General features: G+C 35.3%; 1 protein-coding gene and 1 pseudogene across 3 annotated transcripts in view; one reads left to right on the top strand and one right to left on the bottom strand.

The window, feature by feature from the left end:
* Window positions 1-320: 320 nt before the first annotated feature.
* Window positions 321-21,357, bottom strand: part of TMEM67 (transmembrane protein 67) — a 44,537-nt gene continuing 23,500 nt past the window's right edge. The window contains exons 17-28 of one of the 3 annotated variants that reach the window (XM_032610190.1): window positions 20,234-20,332; window positions 19,892-19,978; window positions 18,283-18,382; window positions 18,076-18,188; window positions 16,367-16,507; window positions 12,116-12,196; window positions 11,511-11,627; window positions 7,475-7,591; window positions 7,264-7,368; window positions 6,614-6,716; window positions 3,282-3,424; window positions 321-2,336 (exon numbers count right to left, since the gene is read on the bottom strand). In XM_032610190.1, coding sequence (XP_032466081.1) covers window positions 2,256-2,336; window positions 3,282-3,424; window positions 6,614-6,716; window positions 7,264-7,368; window positions 7,475-7,591; window positions 11,511-11,627; window positions 12,116-12,196; window positions 16,367-16,507; window positions 18,076-18,188; window positions 18,283-18,382; window positions 19,892-19,978; window positions 20,234-20,332 — 1,287 coding nt within the window. In that variant the 3' untranslated portion in view covers window positions 321-2,255. Of the gene's footprint in view, window positions 3,425-6,613; window positions 6,717-7,263; window positions 7,369-7,474; window positions 7,592-11,510; window positions 11,628-12,115; window positions 12,197-16,366; window positions 16,508-18,048; window positions 18,189-18,282; window positions 18,383-19,891; window positions 19,979-20,233; window positions 20,333-21,357 lie in introns of all 3 variants that reach the window. The other 2 variants (XM_032610188.1, XM_032610191.1) reach the window with 2 other exon arrangements.
* On the top strand, window positions 12,905-13,943 carry LOC116742508 (annotated as a pseudogene).

Genomic DNA, 21,357 nt, shown 5'->3' with positions numbered 1-21,357 from the left:
TCTCAAATAGAGACACTGATCTGCAGAATTATTTCAAGGGCCTATGCATTTCTAAGGAGTATAGGACTTCCCTGGTGGCACAGTGGTTGAGAATCTGCCTGCTAATGCAGAGGACACGCGTTCGAGACCTGGTCTGGGAAGATCCCACATGCCGCGGAGCAACTGGGCCCGTGAGCCATAACTACTGAGCCTGAGCGTCTGGAGACTGTGCTCCGCAACAAGACAGGACGCGATAGTGAGAGGCCCGCACACCGCGATGAAGAGTGGCCCCCGCTTGCCGCAACTAGAGAAAGCCCTCGCCCAGAAACGAAGACCCAACACAGCCAAAAATAAATTTATTTAAAAAAATAAATAAATAAATAAGGAGGATAGAAAGCACACAGCAGCTTGTAAAGAACCTCTAGGTGAACCTAGGGTCATTAGAAATGACCAAGAGATTTATCAAATGTTTCTATGTAATCAGTAAAATTAAGGATATAATATACAAAATACTGTGGGTTGGTTTTACAGAAATAGACAAAAGATTATGGGTCTAGTAGAAAATTAAGCACATGATCACAAAGTTTAAATCGTGGAAATATGAACACAAGAGTCAATAGTATATGAAAACCTGTACACCCTTTTATGTATCTAACCAAAATAAAAATAATATTGTACAAAACTACTTTCAAATGATTTTTTAAATGTCTTTTCTCTGTCTTAATTTATCAGCAGGTGAACCAACCGATCATATTTTTTGAAATTTCCACTTAGATACATTCACACGAATATTAACTTCTTTTATGTAGAATGAGAGTCGTATTTCTTTCATAAGCTTCTGAGTAGGTAGCTTTAAAAATCCATGCTGGTACATTTACTTATCTCTGAGGCTTTTAGAAAGGCATTTCTGTACTGTGACCCTTAAGAAACCAGAGTTTCAAATCCTCAACTTATTAGCCTCCCCTCTTCTCAGTCATCCTCAAGATTCAGAGAATGTAAAGGATTCAGCTTTAGCAATGGCTGGGGACACCCGCCCCAATACTGTTGTATTCCTAAATGCTATTTCATAAAATACATATTAATAAAACAGGAAAGAGAAACACCAAATGTTTTATTCTATATTTTCAATTCAGTAATATAAACAATATTTACATAGCATTACATTTAAGTATTTACACATTAACATAGAAGGCAGTAAGAAATGTTGCTTTGGGGGTTAATGACCATTATACTTGAAATAAGGTGACTTTCAAGTTCATGGTATACAAGGAAAAGGATTATTAAAGAGCATATTGAAGAAAAATAATATCACGGAAAACTATGAGCTACATGGCTCAGGATTTACATTAATTATATTTTGGCTCCTCATATTTTTTTCCTTATTTAAAAAAAAAGTACTAGCCTACTAACCTATGAAGCCTAAGTTTACTTTCAATAAATCACCTTGGTAACATAACTTACAGTTTGTTATTTACAATCTTTAAACATAACTGAAGAGCAAAGCTTTGGGAGTGCTCTTAAAATGTTAAGTAATGAATACATGTATAAAAAACTATACTGAGGAAAATGTCACATATTACAGCTCAATAATGTAAATGATATTAGAGAGATAAACATACTTCATGGAAAGAGTATATTGACCTAATAATACAGGTATACAAAGGAATGACTATGTACCATTTCACGAGGTGCCTATTATTCCAATAGTGAATCAGTCCACTGCCAAACAGGGTGAACAATTAAAATGAGGCAAATTGATTCAGCCCATATACAATTTCAAATTTCTAAGTAAACTTGAAAATATTTTCAACATTTATTTAACCACAAAATATGTAAAACAAAATACTGAATTGAAAACTAGGCTTGAACTTGGAATCAAAATTCTTTTTCAGTGTGAGAAAATATAGGCAAATCTAGTTCATAAAATAATCTACAGAGACAAATGATGGGGACTGTTTTGAATATCATTAAAAAAATGTTATGCTGAAAGCAATATTTAGATTTTTTTTGTCCCATTGTCAAAGCTATCTAGTCTATAAGCTGGTGAATTAAATACCATGCATAATAGGAAAATAATATTTTCCACTGTATCACACTACATGTTCACAAAGCAAGTTATGTATCTACAAGTTATAAAAATAAATCTTTCTGTAGATTAAAAAACAAATAAAAATAGAATAATTTGTATTACAAGTTTTAAAAAATATGGCAAACTAACCTGATAATCATGACTTTGTTTTTGCCATGATTATAACTGTCTTTATCTAGTCAATAAATTAAATGAGAAATCTTTGATCCACCAGTGTTTTGGATGCCAAATTCTTCTGTCCTACTGTATTACGAATAAATCTAAAAATCTGAAAAAAAAGTAAAACAATCCAGAAGGAAAAAAATATATATAAAGGAAATTAATTGTGCACATCAATTAAAATATCTAAATTAAACTAGCTAATTCTCTCAACTATTTATTTTCATGTATCAGACCTCTGAATTCCATGGCAATACACAAAATTATTTCAAGACTATTATCATCTTTCATAATACTAAAGCAGTGTGCGTCCCTATTCAGAATATATTTTTATAAATTAATAATACAAATCCCCTTAGGTTCACAGGAATATACTTTTAAATATTTGGCAAGACAAGTTTCCTCTAGCTCTAAAAGCTATGGAAACGTCAAAAGAACTGTTAGGAACAGAACTTGTTCTAATTCTAGATCCCTATCAAAAACTAATATATTATATCTTATTAACTCATATACTTCTTTGACATAGTGGGGAATATTTGGGTGTTATGAATACTAACATTTCTAGAACAAATTTGGTTTTTCTTGAAGTCTCCATTTCAGGCTCCACACCCATCCACGCAATTGTTTTCTAATCCAAGCAGATAGGGGATGTGTGAGAGTTACAAGTTAAAGTGGCTGAGCCTCGAGCTACATCTCAGAGCTTGCCTTTTTGTTACAGTAACATCTGGTGCACAGGGTGAATGGGACTCTAATTACTGCTCACTGCTGGCATGTAGGAGAGATGGGTAATTTAATGTCTTCCTATTAGGTTCCTTTCACGTTTGCTCAAGCAACTTATGCCTTCCCCGAGACCTCAGTACTTCACTGACCCTGAAGGAAAGTGTAGAATGAACCTCGTTGAAATGTTTTTCCTTTTTTTGGCAGGGCGAATCATATTCTAAATCTTTATAAATTCCTAGTGAGACTATACATTGTTACTCTCTGCTATAAAAATAAATATCTACTTCTAACATACTTCTTTTAAATGAAACCCAGAAAAAATTCTTAAATTTACCTCTTGCTGTAGGTACGTAAGGAAGGATGCTAAAATAAAATTTTGGCAAGCCAAATCCACAACACAGAAGAACATCAGATCATAAATAAGAAGAGTGGCTTCATTTCCATAATACAGAACACTGCTGAAAGAATAACTTTCATCTATCAAAAAAAAAGCAATTTGTAAGACATAAATTAGAAATTTAAAAATAGAATAAACCTGTGATAAATTTCTGGTGATAAAACTTGGATATTTAAAAACAACTAGTTACTATAATACTTCATGGCTATTGTATGTCAATTATACCTGAATTTAAAAAAAGAAAAAAATACTTCATGGTTTACAAAAAATAATGGGTATTAAAATTTGCTAATCTAAAAGGTTAATCAAAGAACTCTGCTCATAAAAAGCAGTTTTATCATTTGCACCAAGGGTTGTAATTGCTAGTAGTTTAAGTATACAGTCAATATCTTTCAATGATCAGGTAATGAATATCCCTTCTCTGTTTATATAACTAAAGGCTAAAGAATCTTAGAAAGATTCTCTGAGATAGATTAAGTTTAAAAAGCAAAACGTACTTTTCTGTACAGCAGAGAATTAACACAGCATTGTATATCAACTATACTTCAATTAAAATAAATAAATAAAAAGCAAATCAAAACCAGCAAGGACTAGAATAGTGTGCTATAATTTATGTCTCAAGTAGTCCCCTAAGGTTCTTCTCTGAGACCTTTTCTCTTCTCACTCCCCAAGTAGGGGTTCATCCTTTTCGGGATGTGAACACCCTTTTAAGATTCTAATGAAAGCTACAGACCCTTTCACGAGAGGAAGTGGGGGAAGTACACATATACAAATCTTGCACACAATTTCAGGGAGGTACAGAGAATCACTTCAGTGATTCAGCTGCCCATGGATACCCAGTTAGGACCTCTTGTTTTATACAAGAGGACATCAGGCTTGCTGTTAACATTCTTTTTTGATCAGGAAGTTAGTTATAGGAATATATTCAGTTTGTGAAAATTCACTGGCCATTAAGCTATATCCTTACAAGATATGCACTTCTGTACATATAGTTGTATACATATTTAAAAAAAATAAACAAGCCAGCAATATACACTCTTCGTGGGTGACCTTTCACTGCCATCGCTCCAGCAATGATCTCATTTGATGAGACTCCCCAGCTTACTGTGTGCCTTTACTTTCTCCTAAGATCTAGTCCCCCAGTTCCTTACATTTAATGGCTTACTGGACATCTCTTCCTAGATGTCCCAAAGGTACCTCAAGACACAACATACTCAAAACCAAATTCATCCTCTTTCCTTCAAAACCTGGTCCTCCATCTGCACTTCCTGTCTCAGAGAAGGGTGGCACCACCACCAACCACCTAGTCACACAAGCTGGAAATCCGGATGATTTTTGACTACTCTTTCTCTCCTACATTCTTTTCCTTAACATCTCTGGCAATCTTTTCTTCTTCTTTATCCTCATCACTACTGCCTTAGCTCATATTCTCCTAATTTCCCAATAGAGTTGAAGAAATTGTTGATGATGATTGTATTATTATTAGAAACGGTAACATCATTTTTCTGAGTGCCTACCCATACCAGGTTCTTTACACAATGATTACACAGGTGTAAATGCAACAACCTTTAGAAGGTTATACTTAATTTTATAGAGAGGGCATTAAAGTTCAGAAAGGGTAAACAACTTTCTCAAGTACACAAAACTAGTAGTCAGATTTTGAACCCAAGACCAGAAAACTTTATTGTGAAAGCTATATTCTTAATGACTAAGCTATATTCTTTAATATGAAAGCTATGTTCTTAATGACTAAGTTATATTGTTATAGTCTTACATCTGTTTAACTCAACCTATTCACTACTGCCAGAATAATTCTTCCAATTTATAAATCAGATATGCTGAAGGCTTTCTGATGACATCCATGTTCATTAGCAGTGGTTTCCAAATTGTTCTGATCATGTATCCTTATCAGAATAAAATGCTGAGCATGCATCCCATAATAGGCGTAGTTTATTAATTACTACTACATATAATTTTTCCAAAGTATAAATTAAGAATGATGGAATTGCAAATATACAAATAGACTTTTTAATATTTTCTTCTCACACCTCCATGGATCAACCTGCACACACCTTGTAGGACAAAAATTTTTTTAAAAATGTTTTTGGAAACAAGTGCTCTATAGGATAAAGCAAAACTCCTTAGGGTGTCAGACAAGGCCTTTGGGATTCAGTGTCTGCCCTCTTTATTGTTCATGCACTCTCTCTCACTGACCCACTTCATTCGAGGCTTCAATCATAAAGTTCCTTAAGTGTATAATGCCCTTTCCCCCTTCTGTACAAACGTCTTCACCTCTCTTACCTGGACCCTCCTGTTTGACAACACCATCTTATTTTTCAAGACCCAGTTCAAACTTCACCATGTTGCCTCTCTGGCTTCACCCTGTATCTAGTTAGATTTTCTACTTTCCTTTCTGCACCCAGTGCAACCTGTATCTGCACAAGCTTCTATCCCAGCATCACTCCACTCACCCAATCACATGCCTACTTTCCACAGTCTACTAAACAAGATGCCCAAGGGAGGGACCATTAGTCTGTGTATCCCAGGACGGACACAATATGTGACACCCAATAACACAAGGGTAAGTGATATCTAGGCCAGGACACTGGTTATACCATTTCCATTCTTCCCAAGCCACACAAGAGGTTATCAGTCACATTGACAGTGACATATATACTTTCTTTTTAATGATAAAAAAACATGTTTAGTCACTATTCCTGTCACACAGATACATGCAATTTTTAAGAAGCTGGATAAAATGAAAAATTAAATGTTAAAGATAAATCATGAACATTATTCTTAAGTGTTTCATAAGTGTGCCACTGAATGAACAGTCCAATAAAATCTGAACTTTATGTATTTGTTTTACTATCTCATCCATGTCTACCACTGATTTTGTTTTGTTTTGTTTTGGCCGTGCCATGTGGCATGTGGGATCTTAGTTCCTTGAACCAGGGATTGAACCCATGCCCCCTGCATTGGGAGTGTGGAGCCTTAACCACTGGACCACCAGGGAAGTCTTGTTTGATTTTGAAATTCAGCTTTTTTTTACTTTCTTGTAGAATAATTATCTTTTATATATTTGTTTCTTGCTATTGATACATGACATAATAAAACGGGACACAGAAAACTACTATCATTCCTTGAAGTTAACTAAGTTCATTATGTTTCCTATATAAAAGTATAAAATCAAAAGACAGAAACTACAAGCATGTTTTTTCAAACTTGGAAAATAATAATCAAGTTCAGCAAAGGCATTTGAAGGATACCATTGTAAAAGATGCTTTTTTCCATTGGTTCCATGAATTCCATTCCAAGAATTCTTTCAAGAAGCAATTTATCTTTTATAAAGTAGTCCATTTCCTTATGAACCTAATATAAAAAACGAGAGTCATTTCAAAAATAGCAGTGAAATGAATGCTTCCCAATTTTTGTAAAATCAGGAGAGAAAAAGAAAAATGAATAGGACACAAAGAAAATCTGTTCTTCAAAGACAATTTACTACGCTGGACTTTATAACAAAATACTCTTTAGGAATGTTTTAAATTTTAAATGCTATTAGTAGTACTTAGGACTAGATATACTGAAAATCAATTTATAACAAGCTTTTTAGGTATACAGTCATAGCATATTTCTACAATAAATAATTGATAATATTTGTTAAGTAACAAAATTCCAGTACAGACATATTTTAAGGTAATCATCATGCTAATAGACAGGTAAAAATCCTTTCCTTTTACATAACTTAACTCCATTCCTAAGCCACAGTATTAGTTTTTACAGCAAAAACAAACAAACAAAAAAACCCCACAAGGCATAAGTCCACTGACTTGGTTGACTGAAGAAATAATTGACACTCCTCGTTAACTTTTTAAAATTGCATTTTGATTCTAGCTTAAAAATAAATGATGATACATACATGATCGATGAAAGAGCCAAGAAATTTATTCATAGTATGATATGCTTTTATACTCTGCTCAAAAGTACTTCCTGATGAACTCAATAGTCTAGCAGGGCCATTTTTCTAACGTGAAAAAGAGACAAGGATAAATGCAACATGCCTTACATCCTTGGTATCTAAATAACATGAAATACTGACAAAATATATGTGAATTGTACTTTATACAAACCCTTGTTAGTGTCTCATGGATTCTGTCATACTGTTGTCTCATTTGGCTAGAAATAGCAATTTGAAAAGTTTGACCATCTGTATTGGGTATCAAACCTCTTTGGCTACACAAATTTTCCTGAAAAGTTAAAAAATTTAAATTAAGATCAAGATTATGAAAATTTTGCCTATCTTAAAAAGAAAATACAATATTTAACATTACAAGATTTGGAAGCCAACCGAAATTGTACTGAACTATTATATTTGAGACAATGAGAGCCCAACAGTATTCAAGGTTCCCACTCCCCTCTAGGTTTTACTAATTTCTATTTCGTCATACTTCCTTGCAGGTGCTGTATCATCTCCTTTACTCTGCCTACTTAAAAAAAAACCTCATACTAAGTTCACTGTATATTGATATTCTTAGCTTTTTTTTTTTTTTTTTTAAAGGGCTTCAAATGTTTGGCTTTTTAAAAATTTATTTATTTATTTATTTATTTATTTATGGCTGTGTTGGGTCCTCATTTCTGCGTGAGGGCTTCCTCCAGCTGCGGCAAGCGGGGGCCACTCTTCATCGTGGTGCGCGGGCCCCTCACTATCACGGCCTCTCTCGTTGCAGAGCACAGGCTCCAGACGCACAGGCTCAGTAGTTGTGGCTCACGGGCCCAGCTGCTCCGCGGCATGCGGGATCCTCCCAGACCAGGGCTTGAACCCGTGTCCCCTGCATTAGCAGGCAGACTCTCAACCACTGCGCCACCAGGGAAGCCCATTCTTAGCTTTTTTATAATTAATTTATTGCTCTTTAATAAATGACAAAAAGTCTAGTCTTAGAATTAGCTACTTTTATAAATGGTCTTTTTTGTTTTCTAAACACTTTTAACATGCTTCCTTAATTACTTCCAATAAAAAAGGTAGTGATACATGACCCAATGGTTAATGTTATAGACCAGATATCTATTTCGTCTCTTTCTTTTTTAATTATTATTTTTACATCTTTATTGGAGTATAATTGCTTTACAGTGGTGTGTTAGTTTCTGCTTTATAACAAAGTGAATCAGTTATACTCAAGTCTCTTTGACACGACTTGAATCCTGAGAACCATATGCCTGTCAGTTTGCCCTACCCCCGACCTAACCAATTCTCATAGATGCTTTAGGGTTCAGCATAAGTATTCTTGCCTCCATTCTCAATTTTATTTGCCTACTCTGGAGCTTAACATTCTCCTCCTTTACCTAAACCTAAGCTGGAAACATAATATAACACTTGGTTTTCTACTGACTTAAAGGCAGTCTATGTGTAGTGAATTTCTCTATTTAAAAAAAAAAAAATTTTTTTTCCTGATTAAAAAAGCACATGCTGCTACAGATAATTTATAAAATATGGAGAAATACAAAAAAAGAAAAAGAATCACCTATAATCTGAACACCAAGAGATACAGGTATTTTAAGGTATTTCACTTCCAGTTGTTGTCTAGGTATATACATATAGATGGCATAAAACAGGCATCGTACTGATTTCTTTTTCACTTAACATTATATCCTCAGCAACTCCCCATGTCATTAAATGTTCTATAAAACATGATTTTTAATGTTTACCTAGGGTTTCACTGTATAGGTAAACCAATTTACTTAATATTCTCCCATTTTTACATATTTTTTGCCCTTATAAATTAAGCCCTGTGATGAAGATCATGAACCTAAGTAGTTTTTCACATTGCTAATTATTTCCTTGAGTTAGATTAATAGAATCAGTAAGTCAAAGATAATGAATTCTTTATTTTTTTTATTTTTGGCTGCATCAGGTCTTAGTTGCGGCACGCCGGCTCTTCCTTGTGGTGTGTGGGCTTCTCTCCAGTTGTGGCGTGCGGGCTTCTCTCTAGTTGTGGCATGCAGGTTTTTCCTCTCTCTCGCTGTGGTGTGTGGGCTCCAGAGCACATGGGCTCTGTAGTTTGCGGCATGCGGGCTCTAGTTGAGGCACGTGAGCTCAGTAGTTGTGGCGCGTGGGCCCAGCTGTCCCGCGGCATGTGGGACCCTAGTTCCCCGACCAGGGATTGAACCCACGTCCCCTGCACTGTAAGGCGGATTCTGCACCACTGGACCACCAGGGAAGTCCCAAAGATAATGAATTCTTAAAAAACTCTTGCCAAATGCTTTCCAGCAGGTTTGTAAAAATGTATTCTGAGACCAGTGCCCATTTCACCCTGTCCTTGATTCTACTAACTATTAGCTTTTTAAAAAAAAGTTTGGTAATTTGAAGAAAGTAAAAATGTTATTTTTACATTCATTTCTTTTATGATTTATGAGGTGAATATTTTTTAGACGTTTATTAGTCTCTTCTGTTTATTTACATATTAAAAAAATCTTTTTGTCATTTTTCCATGGGAGTTTTTTGTTTTGTTCTGTTTTGTTTTTGTTTTTTGGCCGTGCTCTGCGGCATGCAGGATCTCAGTTCCCCAACCAGGGATTGAACCTGTGTCCCCTGCAGTGGAAGTGTGGAGTCTTAACCACTGGACCACCAGGGAAGTCCCTCCATTGAGGTTTTAACTTAATTTGCTTACTGATTTATATGACTTTCAATAGCTATCAATATGTTTGTCATATTTACTATGAGAATTTTACCCCATGTCTTTTGTTAATATAATTGCTGTCTACACAAATGTTCTACATTAATAAAGTAAAATCAACAAATGTTACTTTTTTGATGCTTTCTGTATTTTATGCTTAGATTGTCATCTCCCAATCTGAAATATTCTTTTCTAGGTTTTCATAGTTTCATTTTTAAATTTAACCTTTCGGTCCAGGTATGATTTCTAATAGTTTACCAACTGATTCAGTTCAATGTATTAAACAAATTGTTCTTCTCTGAGATGTTGTTATCATCTATTAAGTTCTTGCAAGTCACAGGTATAGTCCCTTAATCAAGGGACTTAATCAAGGGTTTTTCCTCTTAAGTACATATTTTTCTTTTTAAATTTTCTTATGGAAGTTTTCTAATATACATAGTAGAAAGAACAGTAAACCATCCATCACCCAACTTCAACAATTACCAACATTTTACCAATTTTCATCTATCCTCTCAACTTTTTTCTTTTAAAGCAAACCCCAGATACTATGTTATTTCATCTGCAAATACTTCTGTATGTATCTCTAACCAATAAGACCTTGAAAAAAAAAGCCATTTTCACACCTAATAAAATTAATCTTTCCTTAATATAATTTAATATTTAGTCTATCAAATCTCCAAGATTTTTCCCAAAGATTTTTTTATAGTTGGTTTGTTTGAATCAGGATCCAATCAAAGTCTACATATTGTATTTGATTATTTTTTTTTCTTAAATTTCTCTTATATCTAACAGTCTTCTTCCACCACCACCACCACCACTTCTCCTTTTCTCTTCATGCCTTTGATTTGTTGGAGACACTGGGTCGTTTGTCCTGTGAGACATCCTAACATTTTGCATCTGGCTAATTGCTTCCTGTGGTATTATTCTGTCTCTATCCCCTCTATTTCCTGTAAACTGGTGGTTAGAGGCTTGATTACATTCAAGTTCAATTTTCTTAGGCAAGAATATTTCATGGGTGATATTATGTACTTCCCTACTGCATCATAACAGGAAGTGCATAATGTCAGTTTTCCTAACTTTTACTTGTAGTAAGGTTGAGCCAGTGTGTTCAGATTATATCAACCTGATTCCTCATTATAAAGTTCCCTGTCGTCCTTCACTTAATTTTTAGCATCCATTGATGATCGTAGCCTATAGGCATTAATCCATTAGTCATTACAAATGGTGATTTTCTAACTTAGAATTCCTTTTACTTTCTTCCAACAGAAAAATCTTTCCCTCATGAATTATTTGGTTACTTTGAAATACAGTTCATAAAAGGACTGTAGGATGGAATTTGACTCATTCCCTTTCAGTGTTCAGGGTAATGAGCTGGTATCCTAGCAACTTTCAAAAGTAATCAATGAGGATTTTTTAAAAAGATTACTACAAATCCCAGATTAAGAGAAACCATCTCTCAACTTAAAAAACAAAAAGATATAAAATACATTCATACCGCTTCTCTTTTAAGATTCATATTCATTTCTTCCATATTAGTATCAGCATGCCCATGTACTGATCTGCCATGAATGTAATAACCAAAACATCTGTGGGATAACAGAAACACTGATATCTATCAAAAGAGAAGAAGAAGCAGTTAGCAACTCATCTGCGAGACAATAAAAATTAAGTTCTTCTTAAAATTGCTTCCTTTCTCTCAAAATAATGAGGGTTGAATTCTTGGAAAACATATAAAGAGAATAATAAGATAATAGAGGATAATGAGGTTATTTTAAAAAGTAGATGCAAAAGAGACTGGAGACACTCCCAAGAAAGGAAGAAACAGGGTTGATATATGAAAACTTTTCAGGGACTCAGGCTGAGTCAACTGTTTGGTGGCATAAGCAATTCATAATTAAGAAACTGCAAATAAAGAAGGAAAAATTAAGACAGTAAATATTAACTTGTAGCTTGTTATAACCATCTCTGGAATTAACCACCAGTGGAAATCAGACTAAAAATACAATCATAGCAAATCACTTTTAAAGCCTCTCTTAGTGTACTCATGACCTTTGAAAAGGGAGAAATAACAGTTACAAGATAAAGTCAGAAAGTACTTACATTGCTCATACAGCACAAATCAACAAACTGTCGAATTTTATCTTCTACAAATCTCTCATAAAAGACAGCAAAGAACACAATCTGAAACATTAAGCCAAGTTTATGTTTATTAGATTTTAGGATTTAATTTTCTTTTATAACCACAGTATAGTGTCATAAGAAAAAAGAAGTTCCAACCAAGAACATAGTGGCCAATAACAATTCCTGTGGGATAAAATCCTACTTATCATTTCTGATTCTTCTGTCAAAGGAAGAGTGCTTTGCAACTGTGTTAAGATTCACTGAGGGAGCTTCTTTTGAATTTAAAAAACTCTTCTGTGTCTTTAAAATAAGATAGGACAAACACAGGGGGAGGAAGTAAGGGGCTTTAAAAGCTTTAGGATAAACCAATGCATTAATGGCCAGATTTAGGTCTGGTTCTGCAATTCCGCTCATCTCCTAAATTCAAAAAGCCACTAGAAAAATTGCTGTTTTTCAAATTAATCTTCTCTGAAACAGTAGCACATAAAAAGCATATGTCAAGTATTCTGTTTCAACTACAGATAATGTGTTAAACATTCAAATGGGATGGTTTCAAGTGTTTTCTTAGATAGATTTAATAACAATACTACAAAGGGAAGTTTTATAAATCACAAGAGAAAAGTTTACATTGTAGGCCTTCTTAGATACGCTTCAGAGAAGGATAACATTTCCTAACCACCCAATACAAAGCTGTCGCCTGCTGTCGCATTCCTAACTCCCCCTCCCCTTCCACTCCCCCTCTATTCACTATCTCATCTCCCTGCTGATGCCCTTCACAGCACTTGTCACAACTGTGACTTGTTCTTGTTACAGCATATCTCTGAGCTCAGCACAGTGCCTCGCACATAACACGTACTCAGATATGTAAATGAATATAGCAGGTGAACACTGAAAAGACTTTCCTAAATACTCAATGTACACATTTTAAAACTCCTTTAAATGACATGAAAAACAGTAACATTCAAAGTTTAAAAACTAAAAGATGCCACTTAAAAATTGAAGAAGCTGGGTTTGGAGAAATATAAGGAGTGAACAATAAAGCCTAATATTATGAGAATCAAGAAGATTTTGTATAGACAAATTTATGGAACTGTAATAGGCTAAAGGAACTTTTATGGATATTTTAGGAATAAACACTGATAGTTTGAGAATGTGACCATGGTATCAAATGACAGCAAAGTGAGAAACAAAGAACAAGGTTAGACGGTAGTGCCCAAGACAGCTAGTTGCTGCCTGAACAATCCTTTCCCTTCCCCTTAGTGACAGACCCCTTCTTTGAGGGGGTCTACCCAGCTGACAGTGCAGTGAAGTGTGGCCATGTGACCAAGTTCTGACCAAGAAGATGTCAAAGACACTTCTGAAAGGGCTCTCAAAGAGGAGAGGGTGAGCGTCCATTGCACTCCCCGGATCGGCAGGCCCACCAATCTGCACACAGGACCAGACCCCGGCCCCTATGGTCCTTGAGTTTGGGCTGCCCAAACTCAGCATCCAGTCATGCTGGAGCATCTGAGCTCACTGCCCACACAAATGGATTACAAGGGCCAGAAGCTAGCTGAACAGGGGTTTCAGGGAATTATTCTTTTCTGCAATACTTGGATCCATCGATGGGTATGTGGCTGAACAGTCTGGGTGGACTACATAGTTATGGCAGGATTTGCTTTTTTGTGTTTGCTGACATTTTCCTTCATAGCCCATTTATCAGTGACACCCCCTCAAGTGGTTCGAGACTTGCTCTGTTTGAGACTCCGGCACACAAGACAAGAAACCAGGGGAAAGACAAATTAAGAGGCATGCTAAAAAAAACTGATAGGGGTTTTCATGATTCAGCTTTACTACTTTACCTGCTTGTGTTTCATGTGAAATGAGCTAAATTGTTTTCATACCTAAAACGTGAGCTAAAAACCACCTATGCTCAGCTATATATAAATTTTGTTCTCTTTATATTTTACTTCTCAGTTGGGTTTTGATTTATAAAACTTTTAGACTTTCTCTTAATAATCTTCCTCTGAAATGCAGAACAGAAAACAACACAAGTATGCAAACTTTCTTGCAGGTCTACAAAATAAGGAAGAATAAATGCCTCATAAATGATAATACAATTTAACTATTACAGTTTCATAATTCATTATGAGTAGTTAAGCTGTTTTAATGTTTTCAGTTAAAACTCATAGTGAACAAATAAAGAGGAAAGGGGGAGGTCTTCTCCCCTGGCTCACCCCTGCAACTCCATCAGCCATTACGGACTGCGAGGTGACCTTAGAGGTAAAGTCCTGAGGGGCAGAGCAGAAGAACAGGCATCTGGGCCTGACAGCAGCCACCCTGCTGGCCCTGCATTGCCGACCTCTGCTCTTCTTTCTCACAGGAGACAGAAAACTCACTTTTATTTCAGCCACTGCTGTTTGGGGTTTCTGTATTGTTGTACTCAACCAATATGAAAAGCTTCAGATGGTATTCCTTTAAATTCTCTACACCCAGATAAATCTGATCTATTCACAAAAACTTATATTGGTATATGTAAAAATAAATATTTTCTTACTATTATACTGATGATAAACATCAAACCCCATAATACGGTTGACAGACAGTAACTAGACTTATCATGGTGATCATTTTGAAATGTATAGAAATATCAAATCACTATGCTGTGTTCCAGGAACTAACATAGTGTTGTAGGTTAATTATACATCAAAAACAAACAGACAAATGAACAAACTCTTAGAAGAAGAGATGAGATTTCTGGTTACCAGAGGTGGGGGCTGGAGGGGGAAGTGGGGGGAACTGGATAAGGACAGTCAAAAGGCACAAACTTCCAGTTATAAGATAAATAAGTACTAAGGATGCAATGTGCAACATGATAAATTAACACTGTTTTAGGTTATACATAAAAATTAAGAGAATAAATCCTAAGAGTTCTCATCACAAGGGAAAAATATTTTTCTTTTTATTTCTTTAATTTTGTATCTGTATGAGATGATGGATGTTCACTAAACTTATTGTGGTAATCATTTCATGATGTGTGTAAGTTAAATCATTATGCTGTACACCTTAAACTTATACAGTGTTGTATGTCAGTTATATCTCAATAAAACTGGAAGGGAAAAAAATCAAACCCCATATTCTTTTAATCGAATTTTATTTCAAATCCTAATTTCTGTCTCTCTTTCTCTTCCAATTGTCAAACTATCCCTCACTAGCTCTATCCTATAGCTTCAAGTTTGAACAAGTCTCACCAACTTAAAATAAATGCAAATTTAAAGAGTCTATTCTTAAGTTTCAGAATGACACCTGGGTCCAATTCTGTAGGAATTTTGGGATTTCAATCCCAAAGATCTTTTAAAATAAGCTTTTAAGGCAATATTTGCTCTCCAGTTTACAGGAAGTTCAACCTATTCTTTCTAGAGGTCCCACCTTCATTTGCTTACTTAAAAGTTAGAGAGATCTTAATCAAACAGAAAGCCTTTTTCCACTCATGGGAGTGTCTGTAAGCAAGAGAAAGAAATGCAGAGATCAGAGTTAAGCGCTGTAGCTGCTGCTTCTTTCTTTTCTTCCTTCATTCTTTTTTTTAAAGCTTTAAGAAGATAAGGGAAGTAAGCACAGAAAAGATCCTCTGCTAGAGCCCTGGGACCTGAGAAGATTTATTTTTAGTTTCAGCTATTTCAATAAATATTTCAGAGAAGATTTCAGAAGGGGTACTGGTTTTTGAGAGGTTTAATGATATATAAATAAATGTAAACTATAAGTTATATTTCAAAAGAAAAGATTAAGGGTACCTTAGCAATTCCTATCATTATATATAAACTAGATCCTGTGACTAGAAAGCTGCAGACTCTGAAAGACCCTTCAGAGACCCACTACTGAGAAGAAATGGACTCTGAAATCAGATTGCCTGGTTTCAAATTCCAGTTCTGCCAATTTCTAATTGCATGACTTTAGGTAAATATTTAACCTTTCTGTGCCTCAGCATCCTCAGCTATAAAATGAGGATACTAAAAGAATCTATCTCTGAGGGCTACTATAAAGATTAAGTTACTTTGTGTAATGCAGTAAATTAACACAGTGCCTAGATTATCATACTATGTAAAAATTAGCTATGAGTTATTATTATTGTTGTTCTTGTCACCTTCTTTATACTACAGAAATCATGTTGTGGTCAATATTTGAGGATTAGCATGTAAACAGAGTTAAAAATATAGAGAGGCAATGTTGCTTAAAAGAACAATCTCTTGTTACCTGTATAATTCCAATGACTAGCCAAAGAGCGGTAGACACCGCATATCTCAAAATGCGGCTATAAGGAGCTATGTAGCTAGGTGGGCTTCTGGAAAGACTAGAAGATGAGTCCATTAATGCTAAGTTCTTGAATCCCACAACCTGAAATAATAAGAAAAAATAATTTAAACAGACATAAAGAAAAGTCCTCTAGTCTGAAAATAAGACCCTCCTCTCTACCCCTTACCTTGAAAAACTAAAGTATTCAAGTTTGTATAAATGGTAGAAAATCTAGATAAAAATAATTATCCAGTATTTTAATTACAAAGTATTTAATACAAAATATTTAGCTAGTTCATTTGGTATTCTCTTCAATATGACTAAAGGCCAAATATAACATTATCATATACACAGACAAAGCTCAAAAATTTCTGTCAAGAGAATAAAGCTTTCTTCAGTAAACTACCAATGAACAACCAGTATTTCATGAGTTTTAACATATGCCAGGAACTATGTAAAATACCTTTTATACTTTAAAACAATATTTTCCAAAATGTCTTTTGAGGAAGATACCATCTTTGATAAAAGGAAACCATGATCAAATAAGTTAAGTTAGTATATTATACTCACCTCCATGCCTTCCACCCTCATAGAATAAAAGCTCTGGAAAGTTTTATGGTAAAGGAATCTACATGACTTTATTGAATCCAGTGTTTTCCAAACTTACTTCATTATAATACTTTTTTCTCACATAACACCTTTTAAAGCTTTAAAAAACACTACTATAAATCAATTTTTGAGACAGTGTTCATATATCCTAGGGACACACACATTCCTCTAGGTTTAAAAAGGAAAGGAAGGAGAAAAGTGGGAAAGAAGGAAAAAGGAAGGCAGACAGACATACAAGTTAATAATTCATATGTAACCTTACTTAAGCAGCTAATTCTAGAGAAAACCTGTTACTCAAACAGGTTCCATATTTCAGTCTCATATTCAGTACTGAATACTTCTTTAATAATTCTACTCAGACCCATGAAATAACTGTAATGGGATCATAAGCATGTACCCATTCAGTGTGTCTTGTTAAGCTACAGCCCCAGCTCTTAAGACAGAACACAGTCCATAGTAGGTGTTCAATGATAATTTATTAGAAAATTTCAACCTTCTAATAGTGGTTCTAATACAGGAGTGAGAATATGAATAATGGGGTGGGGGTTTCTTAAAATACAGATACCTGAGCTTGCCTCAGAGCTACGGAATTGAACATAATCTCAAGGGGTGAGGTAAGGCATAGGTATCCTGCAAAAGCTTCCTATGGGGTTCTGCTACAAACCAGTGGTTTAAAAATCACTCCTTACCTACAGTAGACAAATTCAAAGAGACAGAAAGTAGAATGGTGGTTTCCAGGCACTGGGGAGAGGGGAGAAGATGGAGCTATTGTTTAATGGGTACAGAGTTTTAGTTTTGCAAGATGAACAGAATTCTAGAGACTACTGCACAACAATGGAAATGTACTTAACAGTACTGGACTGTATACTTAAAATGATTAAGATGGTAAATTTCATGTTATGTGTATTTTTTAATGGCTTGATTACAATATTTTAACCTTTAGAAAACTCTTCCACTAACATGAAAACTTAGCTGGAATTATATTAACATTTATGAGGTACCCATAAGTTGTACACAATTACATCAGTTTATACCTCCAAAAGGAAGAGGACAGTAAGTACTTGAAAGAGTGGGTTAATTTTTCTCACAGTCTGAATTTCATTCCATTCATTTGCCACAAAATACGTTCTCCATATGCTTACTGGAACGGTAGCACTCCGAACACCACCCTCACCTGGTTGGGGAGATAAAATGAGTAAAAGCGTTTCACCTTCTTTGCTCTACAATGGTGGCAAAAGAATCTTGGTACAAATGGTTACTTTCATTACCTTCAACAGCTTTAAGAACCTTTCCTTTAGGTCGCTCCCAATCAATAAAGAATATGTCTACGGTAATCTGGGAGATGAGCTTATGCAAAAATTGCAGAGCCTGAGAATGACAAACAAAGCACCTTAAAGTATCTGCATTAAGCCTGCTTATGAAACCAACAGTGATTCTTTAAGAATGTCCATTGACAGATGAATGGATAAAGAAGATGTGGTACATATATACAATGGAATACTACTCAGCCATAAAAAAGAACGAAATAATGCCATTTGCAGCAACATGGATGCAACTAGAGATTATCATACTAAGTGAAGTAAGTCAGAAAGAGAAAGACAAATACCATACAATATCACTTACATGTGGAATCTAAAATATGACACAAATGGACTTATCTACGAAAACAGAAACAGACTCACAGACATAGAGAACAGACTTGTGGTTGCCAAGGGGAGGGGGGCAGAGAGGGATGGACTGGCAGTTTGGGGTTAGCAGATGCAAACTATTATATACAGAGTGGATAAACATGATCCTACTGTATAGCACAGGGAACTATACTCAATATCCTGTGATAAACCATAATGGAAAAGAATATAAAAAAAGAGTGTCTCTATGTGTATAACTGAATCACTTTGCTGCACAGCAGAGATTGGCACAATGTTGTAAACCAACTATACTTCAAAAAAAAAAAAAAAAGAAACAAACATACCGTAATCACAAGAATATATAACTTTTACAAGTTACAAACTCGTAATACCATTAGGGGATCAACAGAAGCTCACGAAATAGCGGAATCACCAAATTCACAGAATTTTTATATACATATTAATTCGACTTCCCTTTTTCTGTCTTTCTTTGAAATAGGGATATGAAAGGAGACACACTACCTCCTCCTCATACAGGGATCTTGCATTAATTGTCTCTCTTTCCCAAGGTTTCCAAGAGCATACTTTGTTTTCTAGATCATCTAACTTCTTTATAAGTAAAGGTATTTCCAACTATAATTTGCTTGTCCTACTTAAAGTTTTAGCATGCTCTCACTGTTGTTTTTTTTCCCCTATTTCTGGTATTTTCATTTACAGAATATGTTTAAACTAAGGCTTCCTCCTAGTAGGTACATTATTGATCAAACAAGGGATAAAAATCTAAGTATGGGATGATTCCTCTCTTCGTGGAGCTCACAGATCAGTGGGAACATCAGACACTTAATAATCACAACACAATTGGATGAGATCTACCACAGAAGCATGTAAAGAGCTTCACATCCATCGACAGAACAATGAAGTAGGGAGGGGGGTTGCCATGGGAAGAGGAGGAAAGGAATATGGAGGCAGAGAACAAATGCTAAGAGTTCAGCACTTTATCCAGCATGGTACCTTTTACTGTCAATTAACAGGTTAAATTAAATAATAAAAAATATTTAAGGCAGATCTTCAGAATAAGATATCTATTATAAATAAAAGTAGACTTCCTAGTAAAACAGAATTAATTCATGCTTTCTTCCAAAATTAAACTGAATTTTATACCAAAGATTTTGAAAGCAGTTTAATTTTAAAGACTTATATGCTTATCAGCAGGTCTTTTAAATTCAGTAACCCGTGCTTTGAAACTTACCTTCAGAGCAAAGGCACATCCCACGTAAGTAACAAAACGTTCTTCCTGAGCCGGCATTGGTAGCAAAACAGAGACAGACTTCTGTGCCTATGATAAAAATTATGCTGCTCAATATGACCATACAAAGTTTTTACTAAACACAAGTTATAACCCAAAGAAAGCGTAAAAGAGGAAGGTGGTGATGCACTCAATAAACATAGCACACTCAGGGAATGGTGAGTTTAGCATTTGCCCCAATACTCTCGATCAAAAATATCCTCCACTAAAGACAGTTCCTTTATAAAGAAAGCTTACAAGTTATTCAGGTATTGGCACTTAGGTTAAATTCAGAAAATTACTTACTTTGAAGAAAATAAGCCAGTAAAGACCTGTTCCCACAGTGATGATAAAGAAAACATTGGCCAGATCACCAGCATAGTAAACCAAGAATTTCATAACTGTCTGCAATTTAAAAAGAGAATCACAGCCATTATAGACACAATCTATTTATACTATTACTTTTAATAACATGTTATTTACCCAGTTTCTCAAGCTTGAAGCCTTGTTTCATGTATACGTGGATCAGTTAGAAAGACCAACTGCAGCCACTTCCTAGACACCTTTTGGGTCCTAACCTTTTGATCCATTCCCAATAGCCTCTGTCTTATTCAACCCTTCTCATCTTTCACCATCTAAGAAATTTAGAACCGCTTCCTAATTTTCTTCGAGTCTGGAATCCTTCTCTCCAATGTATCCTCTATACTACCATCAGAGTTGGCTTTCTAAAATGTAAATTGGATTGTGTTACTCCCCTTCTTAAAAATGTACAGTGACTCCTTATTAACATATAAATTCCTGACTCACAAGGTCCTCCACAACCTAGACAAAAATTAAATATTTAGCCTCATCTGCCAGTTCCAACCACTTACTCAATAATTAACTATTCCACACTTTCATCTCAAACGTTTTGGGGAATGAAATGGGCATTGATTCTACAAATATTCTTCCCTTTTTATCTCTGGCAAACTCTCATGAGCTCCGAGGGCAGAGATGATGTCTCTCTTTGCTCATTATCACAATCCCCCCAGTGCCTAGCAGAGCACCTGGCACTCAGACAGTAGGCTGTCAGTGACTATTTGTGGAATGCGCAGATAACCCAGCTTAAAGTTCACTTATCTTGGAAGCTTTTCTTGACTATTCCAGAAAGTAAATCAAGCCCCCCTCCTCTGATTCCTTGGCACATTGGCTCTGGAGTCAGGAAGACATCCCAGCACAAACAAATTTACTACGTGCTTTTCTCATGTTCTTTATCAGTGAAATGGAAATACCACCTATTACTTTGTTGCTATAAAAATTAAATGAATAGGGGCTTCCCTGGTGGCGCAGTGGTTGAGAGTCTGCCTGCTGACGCAGGGGACATGGGTTCGTGCCCCAGTCTGGGAAGATCCCACATGCCACAGAGCGGCTGGACCCATGAGCCATGGCCG

Source organism: Phocoena sinus, chromosome 17 (genome assembly GCF_008692025.1).
Source record: "Phocoena sinus isolate mPhoSin1 chromosome 17, mPhoSin1.pri, whole genome shotgun sequence".
Taxonomy (NCBI): domain Eukaryota; kingdom Metazoa; phylum Chordata; class Mammalia; order Artiodactyla; family Phocoenidae; genus Phocoena; species Phocoena sinus.
The sequence above is the reverse complement of the archived record's forward strand: the minus strand, read 5'-3'. Positions and strand labels throughout refer to the sequence as shown.